The 27,696-nt window shown below is 45.9% G+C and overlaps 13 protein-coding genes and 1 non-coding gene across 14 annotated transcripts; 8 read left to right on the top strand and 6 right to left on the bottom strand.

Annotated features, from left to right (window-relative positions):
• Positions 1–248: 248 nt before the first annotated feature.
• V1508DRAFT_277876 (uncharacterized protein) lies at positions 249–3,201 on the top strand. The gene is made up of 4 exons (XM_066936506.1): positions 249–906; positions 985–2,666; positions 2,723–2,803; positions 2,859–3,201. The coding sequence occupies exons 1-4, from the start codon at positions 477–479 to the stop codon at positions 3,048–3,050; spliced, it is 2,385 nt and encodes a 794-aa protein (XP_066797714.1). The 5' UTR covers positions 249–476; the 3' UTR covers positions 3,051–3,201.
• Positions 3,202–3,371: 170 nt separating this feature from the next.
• V1508DRAFT_454143 (HAD-like domain-containing protein) lies at positions 3,372–4,713 on the top strand. The gene is made up of 4 exons (XM_066942569.1): positions 3,372–3,654; positions 3,719–3,759; positions 3,818–4,337; positions 4,391–4,713. Exons 1-4 carry the CDS (start codon positions 3,621–3,623, stop codon positions 4,513–4,515), a joined length of 720 nt encoding a protein of 239 aa, XP_066797713.1. The 5' UTR covers positions 3,372–3,620; the 3' UTR covers positions 4,516–4,713.
• V1508DRAFT_411864 (uncharacterized protein) lies at positions 4,580–6,005 on the bottom strand. The gene is made up of 5 exons (XM_066939532.1): positions 5,816–6,005; positions 5,732–5,748; positions 5,552–5,623; positions 5,402–5,488; positions 4,580–5,347 (listed from the first exon to the last, which is right to left on the bottom strand). Exons 1-5 carry the CDS (start codon positions 5,831–5,833, stop codon positions 4,804–4,806), a joined length of 738 nt encoding a protein of 245 aa, XP_066797712.1. The 5' UTR covers positions 5,834–6,005; the 3' UTR covers positions 4,580–4,803.
• Positions 6,006–8,964: 2,959 nt separating this feature from the next.
• On the top strand, positions 8,965–10,678 carry V1508DRAFT_277695 (pheromone A receptor-domain-containing protein). Its single transcript, XM_066936505.1, has 2 exons — positions 8,965–9,751; positions 9,808–10,678. The coding sequence occupies exons 1-2, from the start codon at positions 9,220–9,222 to the stop codon at positions 10,497–10,499; spliced, it is 1,224 nt and encodes a 407-aa protein (XP_066797711.1). The 5' UTR covers positions 8,965–9,219; the 3' UTR covers positions 10,500–10,678.
• On the bottom strand, positions 10,650–11,752 carry V1508DRAFT_366182 (uncharacterized protein). Its single transcript, XM_066937356.1, has 3 exons — positions 11,422–11,752; positions 11,268–11,356; positions 10,650–11,203 (listed from the first exon to the last, which is right to left on the bottom strand). Exons 1-3 carry the CDS (start codon positions 11,691–11,693, stop codon positions 11,124–11,126), a joined length of 441 nt encoding a protein of 146 aa, XP_066797710.1. The 5' UTR covers positions 11,694–11,752; the 3' UTR covers positions 10,650–11,123.
• A 96-nt stretch (positions 11,753–11,848) lies between these two features.
• Positions 11,849–13,904, top strand: V1508DRAFT_411852 (class I glutamine amidotransferase-like protein). Its single transcript, XM_066939531.1, has 2 exons — positions 11,849–12,547; positions 12,603–13,904. The coding sequence occupies exons 1-2, from the start codon at positions 12,277–12,279 to the stop codon at positions 13,622–13,624; spliced, it is 1,293 nt and encodes a 430-aa protein (XP_066797709.1). The 5' UTR covers positions 11,849–12,276; the 3' UTR covers positions 13,625–13,904.
• On the bottom strand, positions 13,788–14,872 carry V1508DRAFT_381972 (tetrapyrrole biosynthesis, uroporphyrinogen III synthase). Its single transcript, XM_066937716.1, has 2 exons — positions 14,576–14,872; positions 13,788–14,518 (listed from the first exon to the last, which is right to left on the bottom strand). Exons 1-2 carry the CDS (start codon positions 14,826–14,828, stop codon positions 14,001–14,003), a joined length of 771 nt encoding a protein of 256 aa, XP_066797708.1. The 5' UTR covers positions 14,829–14,872; the 3' UTR covers positions 13,788–14,000.
• Positions 14,873–14,920: 48 nt separating this feature from the next.
• On the top strand, positions 14,921–18,089 carry V1508DRAFT_366174 (Sodium/hydrogen exchanger family-domain-containing protein). Its single transcript, XM_066937355.1, has 8 exons — positions 14,921–15,268; positions 15,318–15,359; positions 15,424–15,576; positions 15,646–15,779; positions 15,832–16,115; positions 16,159–16,594; positions 16,648–17,412; positions 17,474–18,089. The coding sequence occupies exons 1-8, from the start codon at positions 15,229–15,231 to the stop codon at positions 17,609–17,611; spliced, it is 1,992 nt and encodes a 663-aa protein (XP_066797707.1). The 5' UTR covers positions 14,921–15,228; the 3' UTR covers positions 17,612–18,089.
• A 159-nt stretch (positions 18,090–18,248) lies between these two features.
• On the top strand, positions 18,249–18,361 carry V1508DRAFT_t14. Its single transcript has one exon. It is a non-coding gene; the product is annotated as a tRNA-Leu (tRNA).
• Positions 18,362–18,485: 124 nt separating this feature from the next.
• On the bottom strand, positions 18,486–19,421 carry V1508DRAFT_411839 (uncharacterized protein). Its single transcript, XM_066939530.1, has 3 exons — positions 19,279–19,421; positions 19,125–19,228; positions 18,486–19,055 (listed from the first exon to the last, which is right to left on the bottom strand). The coding sequence occupies exons 1-3, from the start codon at positions 19,294–19,296 to the stop codon at positions 18,806–18,808; spliced, it is 372 nt and encodes a 123-aa protein (XP_066797706.1). The 5' UTR covers positions 19,297–19,421; the 3' UTR covers positions 18,486–18,805.
• A 13-nt stretch (positions 19,422–19,434) lies between these two features.
• On the top strand, positions 19,435–21,110 carry V1508DRAFT_381963 (endoplasmic reticulum vesicle transporter-domain-containing protein). Its single transcript, XM_066937715.1, has 3 exons — positions 19,435–19,787; positions 19,849–20,695; positions 20,749–21,110. Exons 1-3 carry the CDS (start codon positions 19,595–19,597, stop codon positions 20,876–20,878), a joined length of 1,170 nt encoding a protein of 389 aa, XP_066797705.1. The 5' UTR covers positions 19,435–19,594; the 3' UTR covers positions 20,879–21,110.
• Positions 21,075–22,530, bottom strand: V1508DRAFT_381962 (kinase-like domain-containing protein). Its single transcript, XM_066937714.1, has 3 exons — positions 22,308–22,530; positions 22,082–22,240; positions 21,075–22,015 (listed from the first exon to the last, which is right to left on the bottom strand). The coding sequence occupies exons 1-3, from the start codon at positions 22,428–22,430 to the stop codon at positions 21,203–21,205; spliced, it is 1,095 nt and encodes a 364-aa protein (XP_066797704.1). The 5' UTR covers positions 22,431–22,530; the 3' UTR covers positions 21,075–21,202.
• A 122-nt stretch (positions 22,531–22,652) lies between these two features.
• Positions 22,653–25,560, bottom strand: V1508DRAFT_411833 (Dolichyl-phosphate-mannose-protein mannosyltransferase-domain-containing protein). The gene is made up of 4 exons (XM_066939529.1): positions 25,066–25,560; positions 24,969–25,005; positions 24,376–24,915; positions 22,653–24,325 (listed from the first exon to the last, which is right to left on the bottom strand). The coding sequence occupies exons 1-4, from the start codon at positions 25,341–25,343 to the stop codon at positions 22,799–22,801; spliced, it is 2,382 nt and encodes a 793-aa protein (XP_066797703.1). The 5' UTR covers positions 25,344–25,560; the 3' UTR covers positions 22,653–22,798.
• A 43-nt stretch (positions 25,561–25,603) lies between these two features.
• On the top strand, positions 25,604–27,696 carry V1508DRAFT_411830 (WD40-repeat-containing domain protein). The gene is made up of 3 exons (XM_066939528.1): positions 25,604–27,281; positions 27,337–27,418; positions 27,469–27,696. The coding sequence occupies exons 1-3, from the start codon at positions 25,890–25,892 to the stop codon at positions 27,540–27,542; spliced, it is 1,548 nt and encodes a 515-aa protein (XP_066797702.1). The 5' UTR covers positions 25,604–25,889; the 3' UTR covers positions 27,543–27,696.

Below are 27,696 nucleotides of genomic sequence, written 5' to 3'. Positions count from 1 at the left end.
GCTAATATTGCGATTATAAGTATTCGGATTAATAGAAGACTGTCGGATTTTGCTGAGACTAGCCCCATCCGCTGTGATAGGTGTTACATTCACAACGTATGCTCTTTTTTAAAACTAAATCGGAGTCTTATTATGCAGTATCTATGCTATCGTAGACGAAATTGATATGGCTTTGGTTCCATCATTCCACTCATCGCACATACATAACATATAAGCAGTGATGTGCCGTGCTTCAGCCTTTTGGAACAAGCCACTGCCGTGCCACTTTCAATTAACTTACCGCAATTGCAGTTCACAACAAATTGACTCGTTAGGCCATTTGGTCTATTACTTGTAAACAAGTGACCGATTTATACTAACATAGTATCTATACATATTTCGGCAATAGATTCAACAGCTAGCCGAGGAAATACTTGATTGCTTGTGAGCGTTTCTCGCCGCCTCGTCTCCGCCATCGATCACAGTACCTACGAGCCATGACATACGACGACACCAGCCGCGAACCAGTCGTGAAAAAAGAGAAAGAAGAGCTCATAGAAGATGAGTATAAGTCATTAAGCGGAACTGCAAGTCCTATATCGTCGTCCAGCACGCACTCTGGTCCTGAGAGCGCTAATGGCACATTTGTAACGTACGTCGACAATCAAACGACAGAGTCTGACACGAAGAAACAGTATACAATCACGACGGCTACGGTTGCGACTACGACGACTACCATCCAGAAGACTACGAAGCTTAAGAAGCCTGTAGGTGGCCATGCACCGACGCTATTCCTTGACTTGCCTGCCAAGACAGAAGAGGCGAAGAAGACGTTCGAGGAATTGACCGAGTGCACGTACAGTAACAAGAGTCTCGGTGATTCTGGACAAGATGAAATCATGACGTGTGATTGCAAGGAAAACTGGGGTTCGTAACGTTTTCGTTGCTAAGCTTGTCGGGAAGTGTTGGAATCTATACAGTGAGTCTAACTCAAAAACAATACAGACGGTAACGGAAACTTGGCATGCGACGAATTCTCGGACTGTATCAATCGAATGACATCAATGGAATGTGTCGACGGCGAATGCAATTGCGGCGACGGCTGTCGGAATCAGCGGTTTCAGCGTCATGAATATGCTTCCTTGGATGTAATTCAGACCGATATGAAAGGTTACGGTATTCGAGCGCTAGCAAACATCCCGCAAGGCACGTTCATCTACGAATATATTGGAGAGGTTATCGACGAGATGCGATTTCGAAGACGTATGCAGCAGTATGATGAAGATGGCATCAAGCATTTCTACTTCATGATGTTGCAGAAAGGCGAATTTGTCGATGCAACGCAAAAGGGCTGTCTGGCTCGGTTCTGCAATCACTCTTGTAACCCGAACTGCTACGTAGATAAGTGGGCTGTCAAGGATAAGCTTCGAATGGGTATCTTTGCGAAACGAGATATTATTGCCGGTGAAGAAATCACTTTCGACTACAACGTCGATAGATACGGTGCCCAGGCTCAGCCATGCTACTGCGGGGAACCGAATTGTATTGGGTTTATTGGCGGCAAGACGCAAACGGAAGCTGCACCTAAATTATCCCAGGTGTTTGTTGACGCTCTTGGTATTAGTGACGATGAAGAATGGGCTACCGCTACTTCAAAACGAAAGCGCAGGATACAGACGAACGATGATGAGGAATATGTCTCAACATTACCAACTCGCCCTGTTACAGAAGAAGGCGTCTCCAAGATTATGAGCGGACTACTACAGTGCAAGGAGAAATGGCTGGCGAGCAAATTGCTCAAGCGGATTCACTCGAGCGACGACCTGGGCGTTCAACGACGTGTTATGCGCATGCATGGTTATCAGATTCTTGGATCGATTTTGCGGGAATGGAAAGCAGAGGATGACGTTGTCATCTTGGTACTCGAGATTCTATCAAAATGGCCAAGAATGACTCGCAACAAGATATCGAGCTCCAAAATCGAAAGCACTGTCTCTGCGTTTGCGAACGAGTGCGAAAGTGAGCGGATAAAAGACTTGGCAAAAGCGTTGGTGTCTGAGTGGCAAAGTCTGGAGATGGCATATAGGATTCCTCGTCGAGAACGACCGATAAAAACTGACAAGGATAAAGAGAAAAGGGACGTTTCTATCGCTAACTCGCCGGAGCCTGATACAAAGAATTCAAGGACAGATTCGCTATTACCGATGGGTCCACCGACAGGTCCCCGTCAACCGACCAAGACTTCTTTCCGACCGCCACAACGAGGAAGCTTCCATCGAACCCTTGAACGAACTAATTTGCCTGGAAATGGTGTAAAGCCTTTGCCATGGGGATGGTCTAGTGCCGAGGACCCGAATGGTCGGACATATTACTACAACCGACAAGAAAATCGTACACAGTGGGAGTTCCCAGAGGGAGACTTCCTTCCACCCCCCCCACCTCCTCCTCCCCCTGTTGCTAGTACACCGGCGCCTGAAAAACTTGATTTGCAGAAGATTATTGACGAAGCCAACAAGAAACTGGCTGAGCGTGCCAAAGAAGATGAGTCAAGGTCTGAGCAAACAGAAAACAAGAAAGAGAACTCGAATGGAGGTTCTCGGAAGCATAGGTCGAGAGATGAAAAAGGTAATGATGAGAACAAGCAGAGTAATGGTGATGTCTCTTTGGATTTGAAACTCACGAAGACGGTAAGTCGTGTCTCGTTTGGTCACTAATATTCTCAGCGGTCCTAATGATATTTTAGTTCGCGAAATACGTTCCTAATGTCGTGGCACGGTACGAGAAAGAAGTTGGTCGTGATGATGTGAAGAAGTATTCCAAAGAGGTATGGGAGCCTTCTGTATTGCTGAAGAGTACTTGTTAACATCTTGATGGTTTAGATCACGAAGATTCTCGTCGAGAAAGAGCTGCGTCCAGGACATGTCGTCAAGAACGCGTCAGAGCTGAGCGATGATAAAAAGAAGAAAATTAAATTATTCATTACGACGTATATGGATAAATTGATTGCTAGGAGGAAAGAGAAAGCCCAGGCGAAGAAGTCCGAAGTAAGTAAGCATTTATATCAGCAATAGTCATAGTCATATCTTGCCAGGAACAAGGTAGATGCCTGAATGTGAATATGACGACGCATGATAATTGATTCACCTGTGGTGGGCACGGTAAATCATTCGCATTTAGAGTGTATAAAAGTATGTATGATGTATTTAGGCACGAATGGTGAAAGTTCAATGATGTTGGAGATGAACTGGTTGTATACTATACGCTGTAAAAATAATGTAAGTATATCTGTCTAATTATTGGAATTTAGATAGGCACCATTGAGAACTTTGTACAATAGATTGCAAATCTGTGTTAATTTCTAGTCGTCGCTGTTTCAATCTTCAAAACTGCCATGACGTCGACAGGACGCAGTAACTACCTTAAAGGAGTAATAAAGGTAATTTCGGCGGTTGAGTCGAATCCGTATAACGGGCGTTAAAGTGCTGCGGGGCCCGATCACGTCAACGCGGAGGAGGTCCGATGTCGTCACTTTTAGGGTTTGCACTGTTCGACATAGCGCATAATGTGGAGGTAAACATACTAATACCAACAACCGGCCACTGACATTTACTTGTGATCGGCACTGCATTGGATAATTATCAATGGTTTCGCAGAAGTATGTAGTGTTGGATATAGGTATGTAAATATATGCTGGCTCAAAATCTATTTCTTTGTACTGACCCAAATCGTATTAATGCAGAGGGTACGGTGTGTGCGATTTCATTCGTCAAGGATGTTTTGGTAAAGATCTGTTTCTAACTGATTTTCCGACGGCATAATAATGTATTTCATTATTTAGTTCCCGTATTTTCTTAAAGCGCTACCTGACATATTGAGTCTCCATTTTTCATCAAGCCCACCACCAGATTTGCAACTATATGTTGACGCGTTTCCACCCACAGTTCGCACAAGCTATGACTCCCTCTACACATACATCCGCGAACTTACCATCGCAGATAAAAAAATCCCAGAGTTAAAAGCTTTACAAGGCTACGTCTGGCGCAAGGGCTACGAAGTCGGTGAACTTAGGGCTCCACTATTTCCAGACGTGTACAAAGTCTTGGACATATGGACCGGCGCCGATAGTTTCAAGAAGAGTAAACGGAGCGTGTTTATTTATTCTTCGGGGTCTGTTGATGCGCAGATCCTGTTCTTTGCCCACACAGAGCAAGGTGATCTTACAAAAGGTATTCAGGGGTACTTTGATACTGTGAGAGCCGGCTTGAAGACAGACCCCGCGTCATATGCCAGGATTACGAACCAAATCGGCGACGACGTGGATCCTAGAGAAATTTTATTCTTGAGTGATAACGTGAATGGTACGTACCTTTCAAATCACGCAATAATTGAGAACGGATACTAATTTAGGCAGAAATTGCTGCTGCGAAGGAGGCTGGATGGGAAGCATACATCGTTGAAAGACCTGGCAATGCACCGCTTTCAGAGGAGGATAGAAAGGCGCATAAAGTAATTCAGAACTTCGAATCGTTGATATAGTGTTCGAACAACATGCGTCAAATAGCTGTACACAGCTACTGAGTCAGTGAGTAATGTAATAAGTATCGTTAGGAGCTTTTGTCTATTGCCACTACTTTAACAATCCCATGGACTTAAATCAGAATCTCTATTAGTGCTGGGATTGGCGATGTATAACTTACACATGTCCGGTACAAAAAAATTTCTATCCTGACACCAAAACTGTGCTTGCTGTTTTATACACATTATATAATCCGCCAACGGTTTATAGTAACAAGAGATCTTCGTAATTTTAACTCCATAACAAGTCTACGTGTAAGTGTCGATCAATGTATCGCGCATAGACCCCACAATTGCGCCCTGCTGCGCATCCTGGAGCTTGAAAATACTTTCCACGACACTGAGTTCGGGAGCAGTTGTATCCAGTCCAGCTACCGCGAGCCAGTCATTCACGATCATGCCAGCACCCACAACAGGTGAGCCTCGGTTAATACTACCGGCAACTAATGGAACCTGCAGCAGCGACGACAACTCGTCCTGATCTTGTATCGAGGTCTTGGGGTGGACCAGTCCTCCCTGATTACTTAGCGCGCAGTATGAACCAACTAGTACATTGTCCGCAATAGTCTGCCTGAAAACTTCAACTCCCAGGACATCGGAAATCAATTCCTCAGTTTCTCGCTCAATATCGGGGTGCACCAATGCGACATAATCGTTACAGCAAATAACGTTGCCAAGGGCAGATAACCGTTCTTCCACTCGTTGGATCCGTACACTATCAGGCAGTGAATTTCGGAGGTGCTGTAATTCTTGATCTGTAGTGGTAGCCGGGACTAGTAGCCCTCGTCGATTTCTAATCCAAACTAGTTAAATCATAGTCCACGATAAATATTCGTATCTTATATACCCTGCAGTCAATCGTCCAATAATTCTGGTACCACCGATAGTAGTATGGCAGATTGGGATAACATCCCCAAGCTCAGCTTCCAGAACACTGCATTATTGCATGTTAGCTATCCGTTTAGTCACACCGGTTCGATGTATTGAGGAGATGTACCTGTAAAAGTTCTCCGAAGCGCCGACAGAAACCAGGGAATAAGAATTCGTCAAGGTAGCGAACACACCAATCCTAGAATCAATCTACGTTAGATACGCCACTGCTCAGTGAAAAATGAGAGAACCGTCCCACATAGAGGACAATGTATGATTTGAGACGCGACGGTAAAGCCAGACTTACTCATTCGAATTCTCAAACTAGAAATATGAATTAGCCCACAAATCACGATAATGACATAAGAGATTATGCGGCGAAGTCACATACCTGCGCACGAACAGCCATTCTAATCAGAAAATGAGGCGTGTATTAAAACGATGTAGACTTTTATTGAAAGCAGTACAGATTCTATAAACACAACTCAAAGCAAGTTGCGTGAAGTCGATGAATATCTTTATAAAATCTGCAAGACAAAATGATGAAAGTCGATCAGGGAATTTAATATGGCACGATGAATGCTCGAGGATTAATAGATCCAACCACCGAAATTTTTTAGGTGCATTCTCTGATATGAACAGACGTTGCGGCATTTATGGCGTATAGTTGACTCATATGTCCCAATAAGTGGGGAAATTTTAGGGTGTCTGATGACGTCATAGGTCCAACTCGGGGCCATCAGACACCAACCGCAATTGCACTGTAAAATACTTCGCTGGATACTGACGGCTCGCGTTAGTTTATTTGGTTTAGCTAAGTTATATCAATTTAAATTTGCTACCTTAAGAACGATATTGCGGCATTGGCTTGGCCCATGACGGACGATGAATTAGAACAAAGGCGCGTGTGCTTGTGAACAGCTGAATTCATCGCGCGACATCTTGCGTCAAATGCTAATCAAGCGCTTGATTGGATTAGTATGAGTCAGCATTAATTTATGGTAGATAGTATTGTGCCGATCACACTTGTTAATGACACTTGCAATGGACCACTGAAATTATTACTCACCTACAAGCCTCTAGTTGGTATATTAGCTGCGGCTGCGTGCTGCCTACTGCACACTGATATGGAAGTCCCATATTCTTATTCGCGTTTGGTTGACTCATTTAATTTACAGTGCACTCATGGAAATGTTCCAAACGTATAGTTTTCATTAGGCTATAGTTAATGCCGGCATATTACCGCTATTAGGTATGCGTTACGATGTCGGGGTTCAGCGACACGCTCTATATTCGATGACACTCTGCCCTACCTTTTGTTCCACTTTTGGGAAATCAGGTATGAAGCACAAGCCTCAGAAGCGCACAAATACAGTCAAACATTGCTATAACGATACTCGACCCCTGATATAGCGATAAAATCCGGTGCCATAATTCAAAAAATTTGGTGAAAAATCAATTCATTATAACGATTGCCCCCCTAAGAAAGTGTAGTGCCCCACTAAGCCGATACGAGGTAGCTGTAAATCGTATTAACGGGGTTCTACTGTAAGTTCGTGTAGAAACTCAGTTCGAACTGTGATAGCTCACTAGTTGTATCCTCCTTGTGGGGCATAATGGGCCCTTATAAATAGGTATTACTTGCGGACACGTCCTATCTGATGAGCTAGGTGTTTACACAAATATCTCGGGCTGCTGCAGCTGCTCTACTTCTTGTTCCGATATACACACTTGGTCAAGACATATTGATCTGCATCATACACACGTTCAATAATGCCCGTCAGGCACTGTATGCGATGTAACTCAGCCCCTATTCACGTGCGTGGAATACACATCTATTGCCATATCAGGCACAATGAGAATTGGCGTACAAATCCCTAGAAATTGTGTTCTAAGCCTCAGGATATGCGGCTGAAATTTGATGTTGCGCACGGGCTTCGCCTTAGAGTAGAGAACAATATTAACCATTGAGAACAATCATAAAAGTCCGCGTGCCTCAACGCGCAATCTTCCCACTGTCGAGTAGTAGTATATAATCAGAAGTAGTTTCCCAAGAGTAAAGATTTCAACAAGTTTCTCGGTTACACGTCTCATGCTATTAATCCCGACAAGTCTAGGGTATCTCTTGTCTTACGGCATAAGTACCCTCAGGCTAGCTAATAGCGTTTTACGGCGTTCGCGGCTCCATGGATAGTCATTGTCGAATCTGACAAGTAATGGTATGGGACCTAACTATGCATTGCTTGTCTGTTTCTCGGGAGATGCTAACTCAGAGCATAGCGTATAGTGTCTTGTAATGTATCCTCTGCATTATGGAGTCGGTATCTACGGAGAAGGAATATAGACATTGCAATGACGTTTTTTCGTAACAAATTAGATGACGCGATGGACATCCATTATTTCTGCTTGAAACGCTTGCTGCAGAAATAACTCAAATGTAGGCAACTGTCTAAATACGAGTATGGGTGGGTGGTTTGTGTTGAGGCTGCCCAAGCTGCCGCGGGGATGCCCAGCAAAGAGAGTGGTCGGTAACGATGACTGATTAACGACTTTTACGAAAGCTGTCGCATAGCGCCAGATCGAGCCGAAGACACGACTCAGACCAGATGTTGAAGGATTCGCAGACATAGTGCCGCTGACCTCCTTAAATTTCAGAATTCTATTTAGAAATGAAAGTAAGTTACTCCACGCAGCGATAATTGTCTCAGCCAGAGATCTTGAGCGTTCATTCGCATTGGTGAATGTGATATGAATTATTCTGCGCGGCTGTGACCGGCGGCAGAGACTCGTCGAGCGAGACAGTTAACGGCAACCCCCGCACCGGAGAGACTCAAAGCAGAAAGATATCTGCTTGCAGCATGAACAGCATTGGGTTTCGATCTGTCACCTCCACATCTAGTAGAATGGATACGCTATTATATCCTAAGGTCTCATCTAGTCGGAGCTAACTCCACCAATTGACGAAGATCGGGCAGAACAAACTAGCATTTGGCCTTTGTTATGTGTCCCGAAATTGTCAATTACAATGATACTCTGCTCAAAGGGCAAATAAATGCCTATAACAGTCGATTGTCTGCCGGATCGAAGTTGCTAGTGGTAGCGAAAGCGGAGTGCAGTTCGGCTCAGTTGATGCGCGCCGCGGCTAATCACGCGACTTGCCCAATTGGGACCACAATGCATCTCGAGAAGCGTCTGCGTTTTTTAGCCACGAGGACAACAACTCATCGAATATCATCCACGACTGAGACCGCCGTACCGTTTTGTGGGTCAATTGGGGAGTCGTGAGGTCGGGGTTGACGCTAAAAGTGGTAGGGGTTGTGCAGCTTTGTCATGATTCAGGTTCTGTTCCCTTGTCCTGACTGGGACATCGGCTACCGCGAACCTTCAAACGGCTGTCTCAGTTTGTGACATCTGGATCCACAAGGACATCATGTGGAGGATCCAGTGCGCAATGTGCCAGTATGAGTAAGGCCATCTACTTCGTCCTGGGCCACATAATGGCGTACGCTGAATCGTGTCTCTGCCGTTAATATGTCCTGCGACTTTTTACTGTACAGTTACTTAGGGGGCCACGCTGGGCCGTGGTAAATTAGTCTTGCATGTACCTTGTGTGTTCTCTGATGCATCAGATCGTAGATATAGCTTACCTACTCGCCATCTTGCTATTCTGTCAGGCAAATCGCAGGTTGTTAGTTTATTAATCTGATCTAGTATTCTCTTTCGGCCATTTGTTCTGACGGTAATCCGCAACCTGTATTTGGTTCTAGAGTGAGCATCCATATCCTCATCGGCACAATGATCAACGTCGCGCTTTTCGTCTGCGGGGTATTGTCACTTATACTATCGGCCAGCCCTTTCTTTTGGAATTTTCGGCAGCGCAACCTTTCGGCCACGATCTTCGTCATATATGTTATCGTCGCCAATATAACAATCATTATTCAAGCGTCACTGTATGGAGGTCCTGACGTGTCCAAGTACTGGGAAGGAAAGGGACTGTGCGACATAATTGGCCGATTGCCTTATGTTTGTGGAATCGGCATCATTTGCTCTTTGGCGTCCATGTCTCGGACGTTGGCAAGAATATTGTCCAAGAATATCACACTCTCAGTCACTGTTGCCCAAAAAAGACGAGAGTTGATAGTCGAATTATTGATTTGCGTTGGATTCCCCCTTCTGAACCTTGCAACGTTCTACATTTACCAGCCATATCGATACGTGCTCCTTCAGTACTCTGGTTGCATCGTTATCTTCGATTATACATGGGCCTCATTCTGGCTCTATACCTTCTGGCGGCCATTCTTCCCACTCGTCTCGGCTATTTATTCCGGTAGGCTGTTCTAGTCCTAATCATTGTCAATTGCTACTAATATCAGTCACATTTAGCTATTACAATATACAGATACTTCCAACGCCGGCGGCAATTCCGAGAGGTTCTGCGGTCCAGTCAGTCAGGGTTGACTGTAGCGCGGTTTGCTCGATTGTTATTCTTCTGCATAACAGTGATGTTCGTTGAGTTACCTCTTGCAATTGTGAGCTTTGTCGCCGACGTGCAGCCTGGAATCCATGCTTTCAACTTTAGCAAAACTCATGCCAATTGGAATACTATCCCTAGGATTGCGGCATCAGCCCCACGCAAGGATTTTTTTTACTTCACTGCTGTGTCTCTGCTCTTGTTCATCTACTTTGGATTCGGCGTCGATGCCCGTAACATGTACCACGACTGGCTCATCGCTCTCGGTTTCCCAAAATTGTTTCCTAACAGCAAATGGCTGGCCAAACACGATACTAATTCAGCTAGTACTGGAACTCAATCTATCCACTCGACGGTGACTTCTGGAGCCTGCGAGTCCCGACCTACGAGATTCGACACTTGGGAGACTATGCACGATATTGAGCTCGGTAGCGAGTTTGGCGAAAAATTTGGCAACGTTGATGCTAACTCGGCTTTTGTTATTGGCGGTGTCCAGAATGCGGACGACGCGCGGAGCGAGAGTAGCACGCTCGCCGATGGGCTCGAGCAGCAGTTCCTCGACAAGGCTGTTAAAATCAAGTATGAAATTCGCATTGAGAAGTGATCGAGCGGCAAGATATGATCATGGGAGTGATTGTGCTGTGATGGCGAGAGAGTGCATTTTATACTGTACTTTGGACGGTTGGGTGCAACTGGGACATTCTAGCTCGGTACGTTGGGGTTTTTCTTTTTTGGTGTATTATACGGGTAGCTCTACTGAATAATAAATATGATGTTAATTATCCAAGAATAGTCATTATGGTGAGGCAATGCGCTGGCATCCAACTAGACTCTAAATTTCAATAATTTGATGTGTAAAGATGAAATAGCTCGAAGAGTAGAGCAAGGCCTTGAATCCTGGCGCAAATAGAACGGAGAGCATGAATGTATTACACTGGACTTACGATAATGACTCAGGACATTATCGTAATTTAGTAACTATAGATCTTCAGAGAAATAAAATATACCCTGTATCAGTGTCTTCTGCCCTGTGAAATAATGGTGGCCGACACAGTTGTACTCAAGCGCGTGTACCGCGATTGTATTCATAAGTAGAGATTTTGCCATTTTCATTTCGATGTACAGGGTGACGGGACATGATTTATGTCCACTTATATAATCCGCTCCGGATACCTCCACAATCCACAAACTAAAATACTGTGTCTCAGGACCCAAACCAGTCATTAACTTAATTCTCGACATCGACCTCGGCTTCAGCACTTTCCGGCTGCTCTTCTTTTCGAGGAGAGGACAGTCTCTGAATAGATCCTATAGGATAATTCCTGTTAGCTGCTAGTGGTATTGGGCTGAAAAGGCATGATTCGACACATACGTTGAACCAATTGGAGTGAGCCTACTCTTCGGCCATCGGCGGTCTCAAAAGGCTGCAAGCTAGCGGATGCCTCGACGTAGATCAAGTTGCTATAGAATAGAAAATGTCCTAGTCAGATCGAAATGAGCAGTTGTGATGCATGCGACTAACGTACCCCTTAGAAAAGTTGTTCAACAAATAGTCCAGGTACTGATCAAAGCAAACAACGTGGTACCATGAGGGCTCAGGTTCACGGCCCTGCTTGACCGCAACTGAATATCGAACGTAGTCGCGTCCGTTGGCGGAGGTCGCCTTCTCTGGGTTACCACCGAGTCTACCGATGAGGGTGACGCGAGCAAGATCCTTGGCGGCGATGGTGGACGAGAATGATCGCGCAGAGGCAACAGTACTACGGAGAGAAGAACGAGAAAACATTGATCTGATCATTGCGAGCGATGTCGAAATAATTGATGACAAATGTGCGTCGAATGATTGTGATCTGATGCCCGGGGTTGGATCGAAAATCTTCCGCCGAAGTTCGCATTATTAGAGAGTGACTGTAAACAGCGGCGCGGACCAACATGTCACTCCACAGGTCACGATCTATCTAACCAATTACCCGGCAAAATCCCGTCGAATTACTCAATGCTCGGCTTAAACTTAAATGTTTTACTTTTTTTCCTTTTTTTTTTCTGAAAAGATCTTCACGGATCCCAGCGTCGCTCTTCACTCCCGCTCTCTATTTATCTCGGAACCCTCAATTCTTGCGACATTAGTCGTACACGTCTGCGTATATGAGACTGTTTTCGTTGTTCACTTGCCAGGTTAGTAGAGAGTTATTCCGGTGTCACTTGAGTGGCCCGAGCTTAGAAGTTTGGATCCACAACGGCTAACTTTTTCAACAGGACTACTTCTCAGGTACGAAAAATTTCGTATATCCTCTTTCGGTCGTCGTTGCGGAGGATCGAGGCGTTCTGGAATACTAACAGCAATAAAAGATCACATTTGGAAGAATTCCCATTTATAAATTATGTTGCCTCGATTCTATCGTCCTGTTTCGTTCGGTTCTCTGCTTAAGCAGAAGCCCACCTTGGTCTCGCGGTTAGCTAGTTCCCCAATCCGGTTCCGATATTTCAGTACTCCGGCTCTCGAGAAAGCCACGCTTACTATGAAGGATGGTCCAATTTATAGTGGAAAGTCATTCGGTGCCGACAATAACATTTCCGGTGAAGCTGTGTTCACAACTTCGCTGGTCGGATATCCAGAGTCCATGACCGACCCATCGTATACCGGCCAGATCTGTACGTCGCCGATGATTGTCGATTCTCACGAACCGCATTGCTAACGAATGTGTAGTGGTCTTCACTCAGCCTTTAATTGGAAACTACGGTGTTCCAGGACTAGCCCGGGATCAGTACAGTCTCCTTCGATATTTTGAGTCATCTAAGATTCAATGCTCTGGAATTGTGGTCGCCGACTTTGCCCAGAAGTACTCTCACTGGACTGCTGTAGAGTCTTTGGGTGACTGGTGCAAGAGGGAGGGTGTTGCTGCTGTAACTGGCGTAGATACTCGAGCCATCGTGACATATCTCAGAGAACAGGGTTCAAGTTTGGCTCAAATTTCCATTGGCGACCAGGAAAACACCGGCGGTTTCCAGGATCCTGGTGCGATTCATCTTGTTGCTAAGGTCTCGACTAAGCACGCCTACGAAGTTAACCCCGGTCAAGACATTAAGATTGCTGTTCTCGACTGTGGTGTCAAGGAGAATATTCTGAGATGCCTTGTCAGCGGTGGTACTTCGGTTACTGTATTCCCGCACGACTTCCCTATCCAAGATGTCGCAAGCCAGTTTGATGGAATTTTCATATCCAATGGTCCTGGTGACCCAACTCACTGTGCGAAGACTATCTACAACTTGCAGCAGACCATGCACGCGCACACTCTCCCAATCTTCGGCATTTGCTTGGGCCACCAGCTCCTCGCCTTGGCTGTCGGTGCTAAGACTATTAAGCTAAAGTATGGTAACCGCGCTCATAATATTCCGACGCTGGATCTCACGACTGGTCATTGCCACATCACCTCCCAGAACCACGGATATGCCGTCGATGCCTCGACATTACCCGCGGATTTCAAGGAGTTCTTCATCAATTTGAATGACCGATCAAACGAAGGCATGTACCACACTTCTAGACCTATCTTCAGCACTCAGTTCCATCCTGAAGCTAAGGGGGGTCCCTTGGACTCTTCCTTCCTCTTTGACAAGTTTTTGGAGAATGTGAAGAAGTTCAAGGCTGAGAAGGATCTCGCCAATGTTTCTGCTGCGACTGCTACTGCTGCCGCCGCGACCGCTGCAACCGCTTCTACTGCCAGCTTCTAAGAGTTTCGCCGCTAAATATATTTTACGCGCGAAAGATCTCTTGGTTTTGCCCCGGGGCGTTTGGAATAGCGTTACCCACGTGGCTGGTTAACACATGTCCGACTCAAAAGCTATTGTTCAGTGTTTGTGTTACTTACTGGGAAATGATTATTCTTATTTTGTACTCATAGTTAATGCGGTTCGGTTCTGTTTTGATTGAGATTATCTTAGCCTTTCTTTCCAATGGATTATCTGTATATGGAACATAGCTCTTATAACAAAGTTATTATTTCGCAATCACAATGTGCTGTAAGTCCACGTGATATTATGCCGGATACATTTACAATCTGGTGCCCGCGAAATTGTAAAAAATGCTTTGCCAAGTGTGCGCCGCCGCTTACGTCGATGCTTCATCTATTCCCTGCAATAAAGACTGCGGATCTGGGTTTCGCGAGACTGTGTTAGGAGTGATGCCATTTTTCAGCAGAAATTCTTCGGTCGTCGGACCTATCGCAGCAACTTTCGTTGTGCCGGGATTTCTCGCTATAAGTCGAGCAATACTTTCTGCACCAGCGGGCGAGAAAAACACAGTCCACCAAACATCTTTTGTATGACTTATTAACTCCATAAACTGATCCTCAACACCGTCGATGCCTTTGGAATTATACACCACGCGTTCAATGCATTCAATTCCATTCTCGCGCAACGTCACAGGTATAATATCTCGTCTGGTTTCGCCTGTGAAGAATACGCATCGTCGGGGCATCGCGCCCACGATTTGGGAGGCAAGGATCCTGCCGTTACCGGCACTTGCACCGCCTAATATTTTACTGAACCCGTGTGATTGGACTAGTGCTGCTGTTGCTGGACCGACAGTGTAGAGCGGCAGTGAGCGGATGTAAGACCTCGTCGAAACTGTTCACTGCCTGTTAGTCATACAATGAATCAAGACAACACTCTTACAACACAAACCTGGTAATTCCAAGAGTACAGAAGCAACAGCCTCAACTGCTCGTTGCGAAGTTATAATTAATGCATCTAGTGGTGTCTCATCAGCGTTGGCAGCCAGATCAGTAAAGTACATCCGCAGTCCCGCTTGGTCGATAAACGTATGCGACAGTATCGGCAGGAAACACGAGTCGTAGCAGCTTGATCTTGCTGTGATTGCATATTTATCGCTATAAGTGTCTGGACTTGGGTTTTTCAGAAATATAATTTTCGGCATTGACGTGATAATATAATTCGGGTTTTGGTATAACTTATATCATTTGGCCCCAAAAACCGAACTAAACTCGTCCGCCGCCGGAAATCGCGCCAGCCGCACGGATACCCTTACCCCAACATGGCCGGGTAAGGCTGCATGAAATTCCTGGGGGCAGCCAACGCGCCGCATGCAATCGGTGTCGTCGTCGTCGTTGTCGTTCAAATCAACGAACATGGGGATATGTTGACAGGCTATTAACAACGAGTCTTTTAATCGGAATTTGGAAGAAATCCATACTCCCGAATATCACACAGTCTTGAATTTTTGTCGCTGCAAGCTGTACTGATTCGTGACTGAGGTCCGTGGTAGAGTCGCGCTGCAAGTACATAGTTCCTTGCATATTACCTAGTCATTGTCAATCATGCTTAATTCCATACTGTCGACGGCAACAAACCTGCTAAGTACGCTTAACCTAGCTGTTAGCCGTCCGAGCGCTAATTAATATTTTAGGCCGAAGAGAAAGCGACGCTGATTTCGAAGGCTCGCCCGATGGTACGGTACTCCACGAAAGATGCTGTTGATCTTAGTGGCTGGTACTGACATGTTTGCGATATAGACGAACTAAATAATCCTAGTCAGGAAGAATTGTACTCATCATGGGCCCTTTTTATTTTGATTGTCCTTCTTATTGGCTCTTTATGGACTAGTTATTACTTGCAAGTCCGTAAGATCCAAGCGGTACACGAGACCGTCGTATCGATCTTTGCGGGTAGGTACTTTACAAAGCCTGGAACGCGGCGATATTGGAAGACGATCTGAACATATTAACTGTTGATAGGAATGATTGTTGGCTTAGTAATCCGAATCTTGCCCGGCCATTATATTCAGGATACAGTTTCGTTCAAGTCTTCATACTTCTTCAATATGCTTCTGCCGCCTATCATTCTCAACTGTGGCTACGAGTTGCACCAGGTACGGCCAGCCATGAATTTTTATTGCTTAACTATGTGCTAATACACCACAGGCGAACTTTTTCCGAAATATCGGCCCTATTCTAACATTCGCTTTCGCCGGAACATTCATATCTGCAGTCGTACTGGGAATTATTATTTATATCTGGGCTTTCCTTGGTCTCGAGGGGTTGAAGATTCCGTTCGTTGCGGCTCTTGGGTTCGGCGCCACATTGTCTGCGACTGATCCTGTCACAATTTTATCGATTTTCAATACATACAAAGTCGATCCGAAATTATATACAATTATTTTCGGCGAGAGCATTCTCAACGATGCCGTTTCTATCGTCATGTTTGAGTAAGTTATGGTGTAATTTTTCTTTTTCCATCTAACAATTTAGGACCACTCAAAAGCTCCACGGCGAATCGGCAGGTATCAGTGGTTTGTTCAAGGGTATCGGCATCTTCTTGATGACGTTTACAATTTCGCTCCTGATCGGCTCGATTGTCGGTGTCATGACAGCGCTTGTTCTAAAGCACTCGCGTATTCGCCTATTTCCATCCATCGAGACATGCCTTATTCTGCTATTTGCCTATGCCTCTTATTTTTTCTCCAACGGATGCCACATGTCTGGCATTGTATCGCTGCTGTTTTGTGGCATTACTTTGAAACATTATGCCCACTACAATATGTCGAAGAGGACCCAGATCGCGACGAAGTTCATGTTCCAAACCCTGGCTCAATTGTCCGAGAATTTCATATTTATATATCTGGGACTCTCTCTTTTCACTGAAGTCGAACTGGTATACAAACCACTTTTAATTGTGGTCACGGCTGTGAGTTATCATCCAAGTATTATATGAGTCGGTGTTATTGACTTATATTGTAGTTTGGAATTTGCGTGTCGAGATGGGCATCTGTATTCCCTCTATCAAAGCTTATCAATTTCGTGCATCGAACTCGAGCAACGGCATATGGGCGAACCGTTCCCGAAGAGCTTCCTGACCAGTATCAGATCATGCTATTCTGGGCCGGTCTTCGGGGAGCAGTCGGCGTTGCTCTTGCGGCCGGTTTGGAAGGAGAACACGCAAACGCTCTACGTGCTACGATTCTAATTGTTGTGGTATTAACAGTTATTGTGTTTGGAGGTACAACCTCTAGTATGCTTGAGATTCTTGGGATCCAAACCGGAGTTGAGACTGATGATAACGAGAGCGATATTGAACTTGACATGGAATTTGGCATTGTTGCGAATTACAAAGGACAAGGTCACGTGCTGCATTCCGCATACGCAGAGAACGATCACAATCAGCGGAGAGCTAGCTCAATATCGCAGTCTGTGAATGATCTGGCGTCGCAAATAATTCGGCGGTCTCCAGAAGCATCTCAAGGTACTCTGTCTGTGCAAGAGCCAAACTCCTATTCGCGCGGATCAGTATTAGAGTCGAGCGATCACGCTGCTTTAGAAACTGGTAGTAAGGCACAGCCGACACCGTCGATTTCACGAACGACGTCGACGAATCAGTCAACAACAGGAAGTAATGCGGCGTCTACATCAAATTCCAATTCCAGTACCCCTCTTGGTGGACTTCCTGGTTTATTGGCGCGCACGGCAGAAGACCACGCGCGGTGGTTCCAAGATTTTGACGAACACGTAAGTTAAATCACTCGCCATTAGTTTCACGGATCTATATAGTAATCATGTTCGGTTCTAGGTTCTCAAGCCAGTTCTACTGGATACATCGTCACATAACGATTCATCCAGTGACTTGTCCTTACCGACGTCTCAAAGAACGTCATCACCACAACCTTCAGCGAGCTCGTCAAAACTGGACTTATCTGGCACGAAATAATACTTTCGATTCTGTAAATATAAGTTTCATCGAACAAGTTATGTAGAGAACTCTTTTTTGGATTCCGGCATGCATTCTGGTGGGTAACAACAGTGGAGATCCGCAGTACTGCGTCTCTTTGGATTCAGTTTGGAGAGTTGGCATTGGCGGAATGTAGTCGTCGTGTCCATTTTGTGGATACGATCAGGAGGCTCTCTGTATCGTGTATATTTATTATTAATTGATTTAGTTCAAGTGTCATTACGCTGTCAGTAAGTCGGTATTAGGATATTGCTTTAAGTCTTGGTAATGCACCACTTTCGAAGCGATGTCGCATCTGTCCCTAAGTTGCATAACCCCTTTCGTCCACATGACCTGCGAGAAACGACCCAGGATATCTAGATTTTGAAACCATCTTCGGCCCTAATTAATCGCGACTTCAAGTCACCCTTTTTCTGGGTTGTGGCCAATTCTATATAATAATTCAGTTTTAGGCGGAAAAAAAAAGAATTCACAGGGACTTATTCTTTGATTTTATTCATTTTTATTTTCAGGCCCGGACCTTTTTTTTTGATTTTTATTCATTTTTATTTTCTGGCCCGGGCTCCACGATCTGGCTTCAAGGGCCATGTTTGGTTATGTTTCATTCGTTATGGTGGGCGGGTTGGCCGAGTGGTCTAAGGCGGCAGACTTAAGAATTTTGAGTTCTTGACTCATTTGACGATATCTGCTGAACGTAAGTTCGCGCGAGTTCGAACCTCGCACCCGTCAAGGTTTGAATTTTTTTCCCAACATTTTTGATACCAACGATTAGTGTTGTATATCTATATTATTATGACTGATGGAGTTAAAATAGCTAAGTGACTGTGGCGTAAAATTTTTGGAAATGAGGTACGGGGTGAATGCGCAATGGGTACAACGTTAGGCAGTAACGGTTCCAATTGTACTATAGGAGCGATCAGCCAAAAGCCATGACAAGATGACAAACAAGCCATATTCCTCGATTCTTTAAGACTTGGTCATCTACTCGTTGTGGCCTTTATTTCGCGAATAGATTGATCAACTAGCAATTTACTACAAAGCTACTGCTCTTTAAATGAGACAATCTGATGTTATTATGTATATCTGAATCCAAACTCCAGCATTGCCAACCAACAAAATCCCATAATGTACATCTTACAGTCTTATCATTCACTCATACCCGGCATTCTCGAACTATATTTGTCGCCTGGGAGTGGACGCGATATCCCCCATAGACTTATGCTCAGCAGAGGAAGTAGCGCTCTGCGCATGCGCGGGCGTCTGCGCCGCCACTTTGTCCGGTTGATGGTACAAGACGACTAAATATCTGTTCTGGAAATTAAACCCAGATAATTTGTCGCATGCCATTTTGGCGTCCTGGATGTCGTCGTAGACGACAAATGCCGTACCGCGGGTGTTCTGTGCATTTCCGAGGCGAATTTGTCTGTTTTTTTCTCAGTTAGCGTCTATCCTGTATTCGCTAGCGATTTGCAATTAGACAAGATAGTTGTACCTTATTGATCCGAACTTGCCAAAGAGATCATAGAGTTCTTCCGACGTAACGCTATATGAAAGATTCTTGACGTAGAGGATCCTGTTGATCTCTGACTGAAGTTTCTGGCACACTGTCAGGATATTCTCCATAATTCAGATTTACTGGTACTTACTCGACTACTAGTGCTCATTGCAAGTATATGCGATCCGGTTGATTTGATAACAAATGCGGTCAGTCAGAATTCAGATAAAAATCAACCAGCAGCAATTGATTGTCGCCTTGGCGAACTGACAAGGCAAAACCCTTAACCTTTGCTTGAACATTGTTGTGGTGTACACGTGTGCGACCTCACCTTTTGGGAGAACTGCCCGCGAACACGTTTCCTCAATCTCGGAACCGAATCGACCCCGAGCAGCACGAGATCAGCCAGATCGAGCCAAGAACAACGACAGATTGCACTCAGGCACGCCAATTGTACGTACCGGAATATGCCACCCCGACGACGGTTGAACACGTTCGACGCCTTCACAAAGACCGTCGAGGACGCGCGGGTGCGCACGACTTCTGGCGGTGTGGTCACCATCGTCGCGACTGTCGTCATAGTGCTGCTGATTGTTTCAGAATGGTCCGACTACAGACGGATAGTCAATCGGCCAGAGCTGATAGTCGACAAGACCAGAGGTGAGCGTGCGATTTGCGAACTGCTGATCCAGAGTAATCAGCGGTACTAATGCGTTTGCAGGCGAACGTATGAATATCAACCTCAACATTACATTCCCGGAAATTCCGTGTGAGATATTGACACTCGACGTTATGGAAGTGTCCGGCGAGCAGCAGATGGAGATTACCCACGGAATCGTCAAGACCAGGCTCAACGATGATGGCAGTGTTATCTCTACGGAATCGCTAGCGCTTCATTCCTCGAGCGACAATGCTCACCACCTCGATGAAAACTACTGCGGTCCTTGCTACGGTGCTGTTCCAAAGGAGGAGGAAGGCAATCGGTGCTGCAACACTTGCGACGATGTCCGAAACGCATACCAGGAAGTCGGCTGGGCGTTCGGCGATGGCCACGGCGTCGAACAATGCGAGCGAGAAAACTACCCCGAGAAGATCAAGGAAATGGCGCATGAAGGCTGTAATATTGCGGGTACACTGTCAGTCAATAAAGTTGTCGGGAACTTCCATTTTGCGCCGGGAAAATCGTTCTCTTCACCAAATATGCACCTCCATGATCTGAACATCTATGAGACATCCGAAGTGCGGCATACGTTCACTCACAATATCCACCACCTATCTTTCGGCCCACACCACCATACTGTCAGTAATCCACTTGACGGCACGATCAAGGACACAGACGAACGAAATTTCAATTACATGTATTTCATCAAAGTTGTTTCGACCCGATTTGAACGGATAGGCGAATCGCCTCTTGAGACGAACCAGTACTCTGTCACGTCGCACGAGCGTGCCATTCGAGGAGGACGAGACAATGACCACCCGAACACAATGCACGCTCGTGGTGGTATTCCCGGTGTTTTCTTTTCCTACGACATCTCGCCAATGAAGATTATTAACAGAGAAGAGAGGTTTGTCGTCGTGAGTTGGCATCGCCATTCTGACCTGGCTAACTTCTTATCAGATCAAAATCGTTTGGATCGTTCTTGATTGGTGTTTGTGCAGTTGTTGGGGGCGTGTTGGCTGTGGCATCTGTCATTGATAGAGGCGTCTGGGAAGCGGACAAGGCATTGAGTAGAAAGAAGGTAGTTTAAAAAGTACATTGATTTTTTGTTGAACAATTTTATTGTTTGAAAGGATTCGTAAAAGATGCACGTCGCGGCTGTAAATATCTGTTGCACTAGAAAATGTCATGTGCCCGATAGTTTCGAAACGATTAGAAAATTTCGTAACGTTTCTCTGATGGTATATTTTAACTTAAAAGTCATGAAGTTTAATGGTGATATAGGAATGGACAATAGAACTTAAATGTGATCACACTAATTATTCTTAGAGTACAGGTTTCGAGCGTTCGCAACCTTCATTCCCAATGATCATACAAGATTTTCCTCAAATCCTCCTGTAATACAACGCGAAATCTATAAAAATTGCTGCACAGCACCCTGAATCATCAGAATCACTCTATCTATATCCGGTCTATGCTTTGGATCGACAGTAAGGCATGCACGGATAACATCTTTGGTGCGTTCAGAGTACTTCGGCGCATCTGGGAACCGGTACTGTCCGTTGATGATGGCGAGACTAAGACTAGCGCCTGACTCTGACGACTGCAGCTCAAATGGAGACGAGCAATACAGTAAAGCAAAGTAAGTGCAGCCAAGACTCCAAATGTCGACACCTTCGTCGAGAACAGAGTTCGTCTTGACATCGAATAACTCTGGTGCTCTGTACGAGATCGTGCAGTATTCTGCCGCATAGTCCTGTAACTCCAATGCCTGTTGTCGCGATGCAACATCTATCCTAGCCCTAGTACAACTGCCCAGATCCATCAGCGCTGGCACGCCCGTCTGCGAGAGCATGATATTCGCTGGCTTAATATCACGGTGCGAATACGGCACGACCGCACCTCCCGACGGCAACAAATTCGCCATACTCGTCACTGGTGTGAACCCCTGGTCGTCCATTAATGGCTGCGCTTCTCTCTCCAAATCAAGCGTGTTATTTCCGGCACGTCTCGTATTCAGCGCTGAGTCTTCACCTACGCGATGTTTGTGCATCACTCTCACTCCCTGCGCAATCTCAAGAAACAACTGTAACGCCTCGCGTTCATCGTAGTGGGTATGGTTTATTAAATTCGCATTAATCGTGTCCTGCAAGTTTCCTCTCCGGAAATAGGGAAGAAGGATGTACACAGTTTTGGATCCATCGCGTTCCTGCACGACGTTGGAGTCCTACGCGTACTCGTCAGCATACCGATTCGCACGCAATCTGCATTCACTATGAAAGAAAATACCCACAATCATGTTTATTATATGCTCGTCATTGAATATCTTGTAACTGTCAATCTCCTTCATGGCATGCTGGAGACTCTCCGCACCGAACGGGCATCTTATCTTTTTGAGCGCAAAGTACTCGCCATTCGATGCCTGTACGAGGTACACATAAGAGAACCCACCCTGATAAATGCATATTAGTCACCTCATATCAAATGTAAAACAATTTCGTGAGCAAAGAGATCGTTACCTCGCCCAATAACCGCTGGATCTTGTAACTCCGATTGTTTATATGTAGCGACGGCGTAGGAAAGCAGTTGATGCACGTATTGAATGTATACGCGAAGTCAAGGATATAGTGCGATAACGACATCTATTGTAATATTTATTGTAACTTTGACCTTCCAAGTTCGAATAAGATATTGTGGAGACGTAGCAGGTTATGTTGATTTATAACGCGGGCGGAGGAGGGGTGGATCCGAAATTGAACGTGGCCGAGGTCAAGGCTAAGATGACCAAAGGGCTTCGGAACCTGCATGCGGCTCGAAGTACCCGTTGGCGCCAGTCGACGACCCGAATGTAAATCATGAATTATCTTTGCCAAATTCTTTATAAATTTGTTTATAAATAATATATTACAAGAATAGCAAACATTCCAATCTCCTGTTTTCATCATATTTATATCCTCGTCACATAGTTGCCTCAGTCATACAGTCCCTTCTCATGCAGACTTGACAGACCTTATTTTGCAAAATGCAAGTCAAAGTTCATCCATTTCCGCATTACAACCTGCGGCACCGATAGTCCTGGGTCACCATACGTAAATGGCTTGAAGAACCAATACACTCCAAATATCAACCCAACGATAACTCCCGATACGGCGTAGCTGATTAAAGACGAAGGTGGGTACATCGTTGGTGGCCTGTTGTGCTGGACCGTTGACTCTACCGCCTGACCGTTCTTTCCTGCTGCCTTCTTTGGTGCCGGAGTAGGGACTTGGTATGCGACTGGGAAGATACCAGGATTACCGTAGAAAAAGTCCAGCAGGGCACCCGCTACCAACGCGGAGGCTAGGTGAGCTGGAAGATAATGATGTAAGAAAAGCTGACGACCCATAATGTAGAAGGGGAAGTAGTGTGCGGCCCACGCTAGAAGGAAAAATCCTGCAGAGTTGTACAGCCTTGTTCGGACATTCTCCGCCAGGACGTAGTACCGTCGTCGACGCGTGAGCTGGTCGGCGACAAACACACCTGACAACACTGCGATACAGCTAGTTGCGAACCACCATCCAAGAGGATTTCCGACAAGATATATCTGCGAGCGAGAGTCATTGTGCGTCCAGAAGGATACACCACGGAGCATAAACGGCCATTCCGGCGGTAGCGACGAATATGGATGGGACGAAGTCAACGCATTGTTGTGTCTGAACATGGCAATCTGAAGTTCAAGCCATTTCTTCATGAATGGAAGATGCTTGACTTGTTTCTTCTCTACATTCACTCGATCATCTCTAAGGTCGACGATTTCGTCCACCAGCCACGTGTTCGATATTTGCTGGGCATTCTTGTTACCGTTGACTTCCTGCTGCTTGTAGCCCCAATCTGGAAGCGGCTTGCTGTGCGTCCACATGGCAACCTTCGTTGGATAATGAATTAGCTTGAAAAGACCCCCCTTCGTACGGAACTGCTCCGTTTTGCCGTTATTGAGACGAATTTCAAAGAGCGTGTCATTGTGGCGAGGCCCACTAGCATCATCGGGGCTGACAGTTGTAAACTCCTGATTAGTGGGATAGTACGGCGAAGCAACGTCATGAGTGAGTAGATATGTTCCTGTGACAGGGTGGAACAATTGTACAATGTCGCCACCATTGACAGGGTGACCAAGCCTATCATTCTCAGGAAACTCAACAGCAGGCAGGATAACCCAGTTGTTGTTCGCGTCCTTGTGCGGATAGCCAGTAACCTGCTGTCCTTGAGACGAAATACGTCCGTCGTCATAACGCAGCGGATATCTGTCCAGATGCGAATGCAAATAGGCCCCAGTATCTTTATGTTTTATTGCGATTGTGTCGTAGTAGTTGATTGGCTTGGCTAGTAGCGCCAACTCATTGTCACCCAAAGTCTCTTGGAACTCAGGAGACATGAAGTCATCACCAGGACCGGACTTGTTGAGCACCCAGAAATGAACCTGGAAAAAGAAGAGGAAAATCATGAACGGCATGGCAATGAGAGCAAATGCCCGGGCAAAGAAATGCTCGGCGAATTTTTTCTACCCTCGTTAGTTGACTGTAGATACATAATTCCATATACTGTACCCACCAGAGAAAGACCGTTGTCGACGTCGAGTAAATTCCAGAGATCAATGATAACCGCAAGACCAATGGTGAAGAAGGTGAAGACACCGACGTATTTAGTACTGATAGTGCAAGCAAGCGACAGTCCGGTTAGAAGAAGCCATTTCCACCACTTTCTGCTGAACGGGGAGTTTCGATATCGCACAAATTTAACATAGCTGTAAAGTGCGCAGCTCATGGAGAATATGAGAGTCGCGTCAAGGAGGATAAATCGCGTCTGCGTGATGTGACCGTTGTCAAACAGTACCAACGCTGCAGAAACCAGACACGCCGCCAAACTGTATCCGCTGTGCTTCATAGTGAGAAATACGATCGGGACAGTCAATGAGCCGAGGAGCGCGGGTAAAGCTCTGTACGCGAGGTATGGCACCTTGTTTTGAGTATATCCATCACCGATGTTCTCGAAAAGGAACGCGCCATCGTAACCTACTAGCCAACCCACAAGAGCAAAGAGTAACTTTCCAAATGGGGGATGAACGTCGAAGAAGTACGTTCGTTGAAGGTACTACAGTCCGGTTAGCCAGATCAATAGCTGAAGCATCAATGATGGACACTTACATAGCTAGCGAATTTGCCAAAGTGGACCTCATCAAACCTGCCACGTCCATGAGCGTCGGGCTGTCCATAGATATTCGAATTACAATTAAATACTTACACGACTTGATCTGGGTGATTGAGTAGGTAAAATCGAGTCAGGATGCTCAGTAGGGTGATCAAGAAGAGCGCGACGTTGTAATTGATTTCTTGCCTTCTGGACTCGGCAGGCGTCAGTGGCTTAGCCACCAGATAGATCGGACCATTGGAATTGTCAATTTCATCAGCCTTGGCGTCAGGAGCAGGTAGCGGAGAGGATGAAACCGTTGCGGCAGACGCGCTGGCATGCTGCTTAGCTTTCTTTCCCCCCTTTTCGGGTGGCGAGTTTTTTGGAGCCATCGTCAATCGTGCTGGTGTCCTAGAGTAAGCAATTGACTAGCTGGCACGCTGATCGCGAAGCTATTTGCCGGGTATTAGTCCTGTCCAGGCAGATCGTGTTGCCGAACGAGTTGGAACTGCTTTCGGGAATGGTCGAGACAGGTTCCCAGGGGACCATAAAAACGTCATAGTGCCCTAACCCTGTCTCGCCCAGGTTTCCCTCCGAGCTAAATACTAATTTGGTATAATAGTTATGCTAATTAAAATTTCGATATGTATATCTGACCTGTGTCAGTAGTTGTGGACTCTGAGTAGCTAGCACGGGAGCACTGAACTACAAGTAAGGGCAGTTTGGTTATTTTTACAATTTCGCACCAAAATAATATCCTAGCGTTGTAGAAATAGTACTTTCCACGCGGCGCAAAGTGACAGAGAAGTTTACTTTGTGCGCCACGCGGAGTAGGAGATTGATCACGGAAAGACTTCTTGTAAGGCGGATCAATCAACGCTGCCCGTCAGATTCGCAGTTTCAGGAGGACTGGTAATCAGTGATAACAGGCTTTCAGAATGTCAGTGCACCCGTCTCGGCAAGGACAGCTTGCAGAAGACAGAATGTCTGTAGATCCACCGTCTCCGCAAGGAGGCGGTCTCTACCTCGACGACATTAGTCTGGATAATGACTACGTAATGTACGGCACCAATATGAAGGCGCAAACATATCTCGAGGAGTTATCGCGTCGACGGCGGGCAAAGCAAATCGCCGTACCCACGGACGATTTGAAAGTGCGTGCAGGGCTGCGTGAGCTCGGTGAACCGATAACATTGTTTGATGAAGATAAGGCTGATCGGCGTGAACGATTGAGGAAGGTTTTGCTTGAGCGACAGGAAGCTGCAGACGAGGACGTCGAAATGCGAAGTGTGACAGGGAGTGTGCGGAGTGTGACCGGCGAAGAAGCGGAAGATGAGGATGAGGAGTTTTATACTCCAGGTGATGAGAATATTCTCGAGGTTCGGAAACAAGTCGCTCGATACTCACTCATTTGTGCCCGCCAACGACGTGCGCAGCAGATAAAAGACGCTGCATTCCCACTTACGAAATTGGTTAAACAAGCACGTGGACTTTCTGAATACTTGAAGACTTATGCGTTGATGGGCACTCAATTCGTTGCGGACCGAGCAGTATCTAGCGTTCGATTTTCGCCAAACTCTGAATTGATAGCTGCAGGATCGTGGACTGGATCTATTCGGTTGCTCCAAGTGCCTACTTTGGAGGATGATGACATTTCAATATTACGAGGACACAACGACCGGATTGGTGGGCTTGCGTGGCATCCAGAAGCAACACTGTCGCAATCTCCGAATGTTGTAAATCTTGCCTCCGGAGGTGGGGACTATACGGTTCGATTATGGTCTCTATCACAGGACACATCTTTGGCAACACTACAAGGGCACGAAGGTCGTGTCTGCCGCGTGGCTTTTCATCCTTCAGGGAGACTACTAGCATCTGCATCATTTGACTGCACGTGGCGTCTATGGGATCTAGAAATGCAGCAAGAACTGCTGATGCAGGAAGGTCATTCCAAGGAAGTCTACTGCATTGCGATTCAACAAGACGGCGCGCTCGTTGTCTCCGCGGGACTTGACGGCATAGGGCGAGTCTGGGATCTCCGTACAGGACGAACAATCATGGTGCTCGACGGACATAGCCGGGAAATATACGGAGCCGATTTCTCGCCAGATGGGTATCACATAGCTACAGGGTCTGGAGACTCGAGCGTTAAGATATGGGACGTTCGAAAAGTTAGAGTTAGCGCCACGATTCCCGCGCATAAGAGTTTGGTATCCGACGTCCGATTCTTTCACGGCGATGGAGAAATCCCGGGCGTAACGCAAGAAGATGGAGCGCCACCGCTAAGAGGATCGTATCTGGCTTCCAGTTCATACGATGGATGTGTTAATGTAAGTATATTCATATTCTTTCTATGTCGTATTTCTGCCTCTAACATAGTAATAGGTCTGGAAATCCGACTCGTGGACTCTAATAAAGTCACTGAAAGGCCATGCAGACAAGGCTATGAGTGTGGACATATCAAACGGTAAGCAATCTCATAATCCCTTTGTCGTGCAGATCTAACTTTAATATTAGACTGTAGATTTATAGCGAGTAGTGGCTGGGACCGTTCGGTTAAGCTATGGGCGTCGGAAACGATAGGTCTATAATTCACATACATACTCTATGACGTCTTCCACATGTATAATATTTTTGTATAATAGGAGAATTTTGTTTAACATTGCAAGTCACCACCATTGGCTGCACATGAATTTGGTGCAAGTCGACAGGGTTCCATCCGGACTCACATGATAATCTCCCCGG

The sequence above is a fragment of the Lipomyces doorenjongii genome (genome assembly GCF_038497915.1).
Source record: "Lipomyces doorenjongii strain NRRL Y-27504 unplaced genomic scaffold V1508scaffold_8, whole genome shotgun sequence".
In the NCBI taxonomy this organism is placed as follows: domain Eukaryota; kingdom Fungi; phylum Ascomycota; class Lipomycetes; order Lipomycetales; family Lipomycetaceae; genus Lipomyces; species Lipomyces doorenjongii.
This window is presented reverse-complemented; position numbering and strand designations above follow the sequence as displayed.

What these genes read in the sequence shown, in the direction of transcription:
- V1508DRAFT_411833 (XM_066939529.1), bottom strand. Translation starts at nt 25,343, where the DNA reads ATGGCTCCAAAAAACTCGCCACCCGAAAAGGGGGGAAAGAAAGCTAAG. An exon ending in TTGGCAAATTCGCTAGCTAT is followed by an intron (nt 24,916 to 24,968) that starts GTAAGTGTCCAT and finishes ACCGGACTGTAG; the next exon opens with TACCTTCAACGAACGTACTT. An exon ending in TCGACAACGGTCTTTCTCTG is followed by an intron (nt 24,326 to 24,375) that starts GTGGGTACAGTA and finishes TAACGAGGGTAG; the next exon opens with AAAAAATTCGCCGAGCATTT.
- V1508DRAFT_366174 (XM_066937355.1), top strand. Translation starts at nt 15,229, where the DNA reads ATGCTTAATTCCATACTGTCGACGGCAACAAACCTGCTAA. An exon ending in TTTCGAAGGCTCGCCCGATG is followed by an intron (nt 15,360 to 15,423) that starts GTACGGTACTCC and finishes TTTGCGATATAG; the next exon opens with ACGAACTAAATAATCCTAGT. An exon ending in GTTTCTATCGTCATGTTTGA is followed by an intron (nt 16,116 to 16,158) that starts GTAAGTTATGGT and finishes CTAACAATTTAG; the next exon opens with GACCACTCAAAAGCTCCACG.
- V1508DRAFT_366182 (XM_066937356.1), bottom strand. Translation starts at nt 11,693, where the DNA reads ATGATCAGATCAATGTTTTCTCGTTCTTCTCTCCGTAGTACTGTTGCC. An exon ending in TTGAACAACTTTTCTAAGGG is followed by an intron (nt 11,357 to 11,421) that starts GTACGTTAGTCG and finishes TCTATTCTATAG; the next exon opens with CAACTTGATCTACGTCGAGG. An exon ending in CTCACTCCAATTGGTTCAAC is followed by an intron (nt 11,204 to 11,267) that starts GTATGTGTCGAA and finishes ATTATCCTATAG; the next exon opens with GATCTATTCAGAGACTGTCC.
- V1508DRAFT_381962 (XM_066937714.1), bottom strand. Translation starts at nt 22,430, where the DNA reads ATGTCGTTATCGCACTATATCCTTGACTTCGCGTATACATTCAATACG. An exon ending in TCCAGCGGTTATTGGGCGAG is followed by an intron (nt 22,241 to 22,307) that starts GTAACGATCTCT and finishes TGCATTTATCAG; the next exon opens with GGTGGGTTCTCTTATGTGTA. An exon ending in AGCATATAATAAACATGATT is followed by an intron (nt 22,016 to 22,081) that starts GTGGGTATTTTC and finishes GAGTACGCGTAG; the next exon opens with GACTCCAACGTCGTGCAGGA.
- V1508DRAFT_411839 (XM_066939530.1), bottom strand. An exon ending in GGCAAGTTCGGATCAATAAG is followed by an intron (nt 19,056 to 19,124) that starts GTACAACTATCT and finishes AGAAAAAAACAG; the next exon opens with ACAAATTCGCCTCGGAAATG.
- V1508DRAFT_411830 (XM_066939528.1), top strand. Translation starts at nt 25,890, where the DNA reads ATGTCAGTGCACCCGTCTCGGCAAGGACAGCTTGCAGAAGACAGAATG. An exon ending in CATACGATGGATGTGTTAAT is followed by an intron (nt 27,282 to 27,336) that starts GTAAGTATATTC and finishes ACATAGTAATAG; the next exon opens with GTCTGGAAATCCGACTCGTG. An exon ending in GAGTGTGGACATATCAAACG is followed by an intron (nt 27,419 to 27,468) that starts GTAAGCAATCTC and finishes CTTTAATATTAG; the next exon opens with ACTGTAGATTTATAGCGAGT.
- V1508DRAFT_277876 (XM_066936506.1), top strand. Translation starts at nt 477, where the DNA reads ATGACATACGACGACACCAGCCGCGAACCAGTCGTGAAAAAAGAGAAA. An exon ending in TGATTGCAAGGAAAACTGGG is followed by an intron (nt 907 to 984) that starts GTTCGTAACGTT and finishes AAAACAATACAG; the next exon opens with ACGGTAACGGAAACTTGGCA. An exon ending in ATTTGAAACTCACGAAGACG is followed by an intron (nt 2,667 to 2,722) that starts GTAAGTCGTGTC and finishes ATGATATTTTAG; the next exon opens with TTCGCGAAATACGTTCCTAA.
- V1508DRAFT_411852 (XM_066939531.1), top strand. Translation starts at nt 12,277, where the DNA reads ATGTTGCCTCGATTCTATCGTCCTGTTTCGTTCGGTTCTCTGCTTAAG. An exon ending in ATCGTATACCGGCCAGATCT is followed by an intron (nt 12,548 to 12,602) that starts GTACGTCGCCGA and finishes ACGAATGTGTAG; the next exon opens with TGGTCTTCACTCAGCCTTTA.
- V1508DRAFT_381972 (XM_066937716.1), bottom strand. Translation starts at nt 14,828, where the DNA reads ATGCCGAAAATTATATTTCTGAAAAACCCAAGTCCAGACACTTATAGC. An exon ending in TGTACTCTTGGAATTACCAG is followed by an intron (nt 14,519 to 14,575) that starts GTTTGTGTTGTA and finishes GGCAGTGAACAG; the next exon opens with TTTCGACGAGGTCTTACATC.
- V1508DRAFT_277695 (XM_066936505.1), top strand. Translation starts at nt 9,220, where the DNA reads ATGATCAACGTCGCGCTTTTCGTCTGCGGGGTATTGTCACTTATACTA. An exon ending in CGTCTCGGCTATTTATTCCG is followed by an intron (nt 9,752 to 9,807) that starts GTAGGCTGTTCT and finishes AGTCACATTTAG; the next exon opens with CTATTACAATATACAGATAC.
- V1508DRAFT_411864 (XM_066939532.1), bottom strand. An exon ending in GCTTCGGAGAACTTTTACAG is followed by an intron (nt 5,489 to 5,551) that starts GTACATCTCCTC and finishes GCAATAATGCAG; the next exon opens with TGTTCTGGAAGCTGAGCTTG. An exon ending in ATTGGACGATTGACTGCAGG is followed by an intron (nt 5,348 to 5,401) that starts GTATATAAGATA and finishes AGTTTGGATTAG; the next exon opens with AAATCGACGAGGGCTACTAG.
- V1508DRAFT_454143 (XM_066942569.1), top strand. Translation starts at nt 3,621, where the DNA reads ATGGTTTCGCAGAAGTATGTAGTGTTGGATATAG. An exon ending in GTATGTAGTGTTGGATATAG is followed by an intron (nt 3,655 to 3,718) that starts GTATGTAAATAT and finishes GTATTAATGCAG; the next exon opens with AGGGTACGGTGTGTGCGATT. An exon ending in CTTGAGTGATAACGTGAATG is followed by an intron (nt 4,338 to 4,390) that starts GTACGTACCTTT and finishes TAATTTAGGCAG; the next exon opens with AAATTGCTGCTGCGAAGGAG.
- V1508DRAFT_381963 (XM_066937715.1), top strand. Translation starts at nt 19,595, where the DNA reads ATGCCACCCCGACGACGGTTGAACACGTTCGACGCCTTCACAAAGACC. An exon ending in GATAGTCGACAAGACCAGAG is followed by an intron (nt 19,788 to 19,848) that starts GTGAGCGTGCGA and finishes ATGCGTTTGCAG; the next exon opens with GCGAACGTATGAATATCAAC. An exon ending in ATTATTAACAGAGAAGAGAG is followed by an intron (nt 20,696 to 20,748) that starts GTTTGTCGTCGT and finishes ACTTCTTATCAG; the next exon opens with ATCAAAATCGTTTGGATCGT.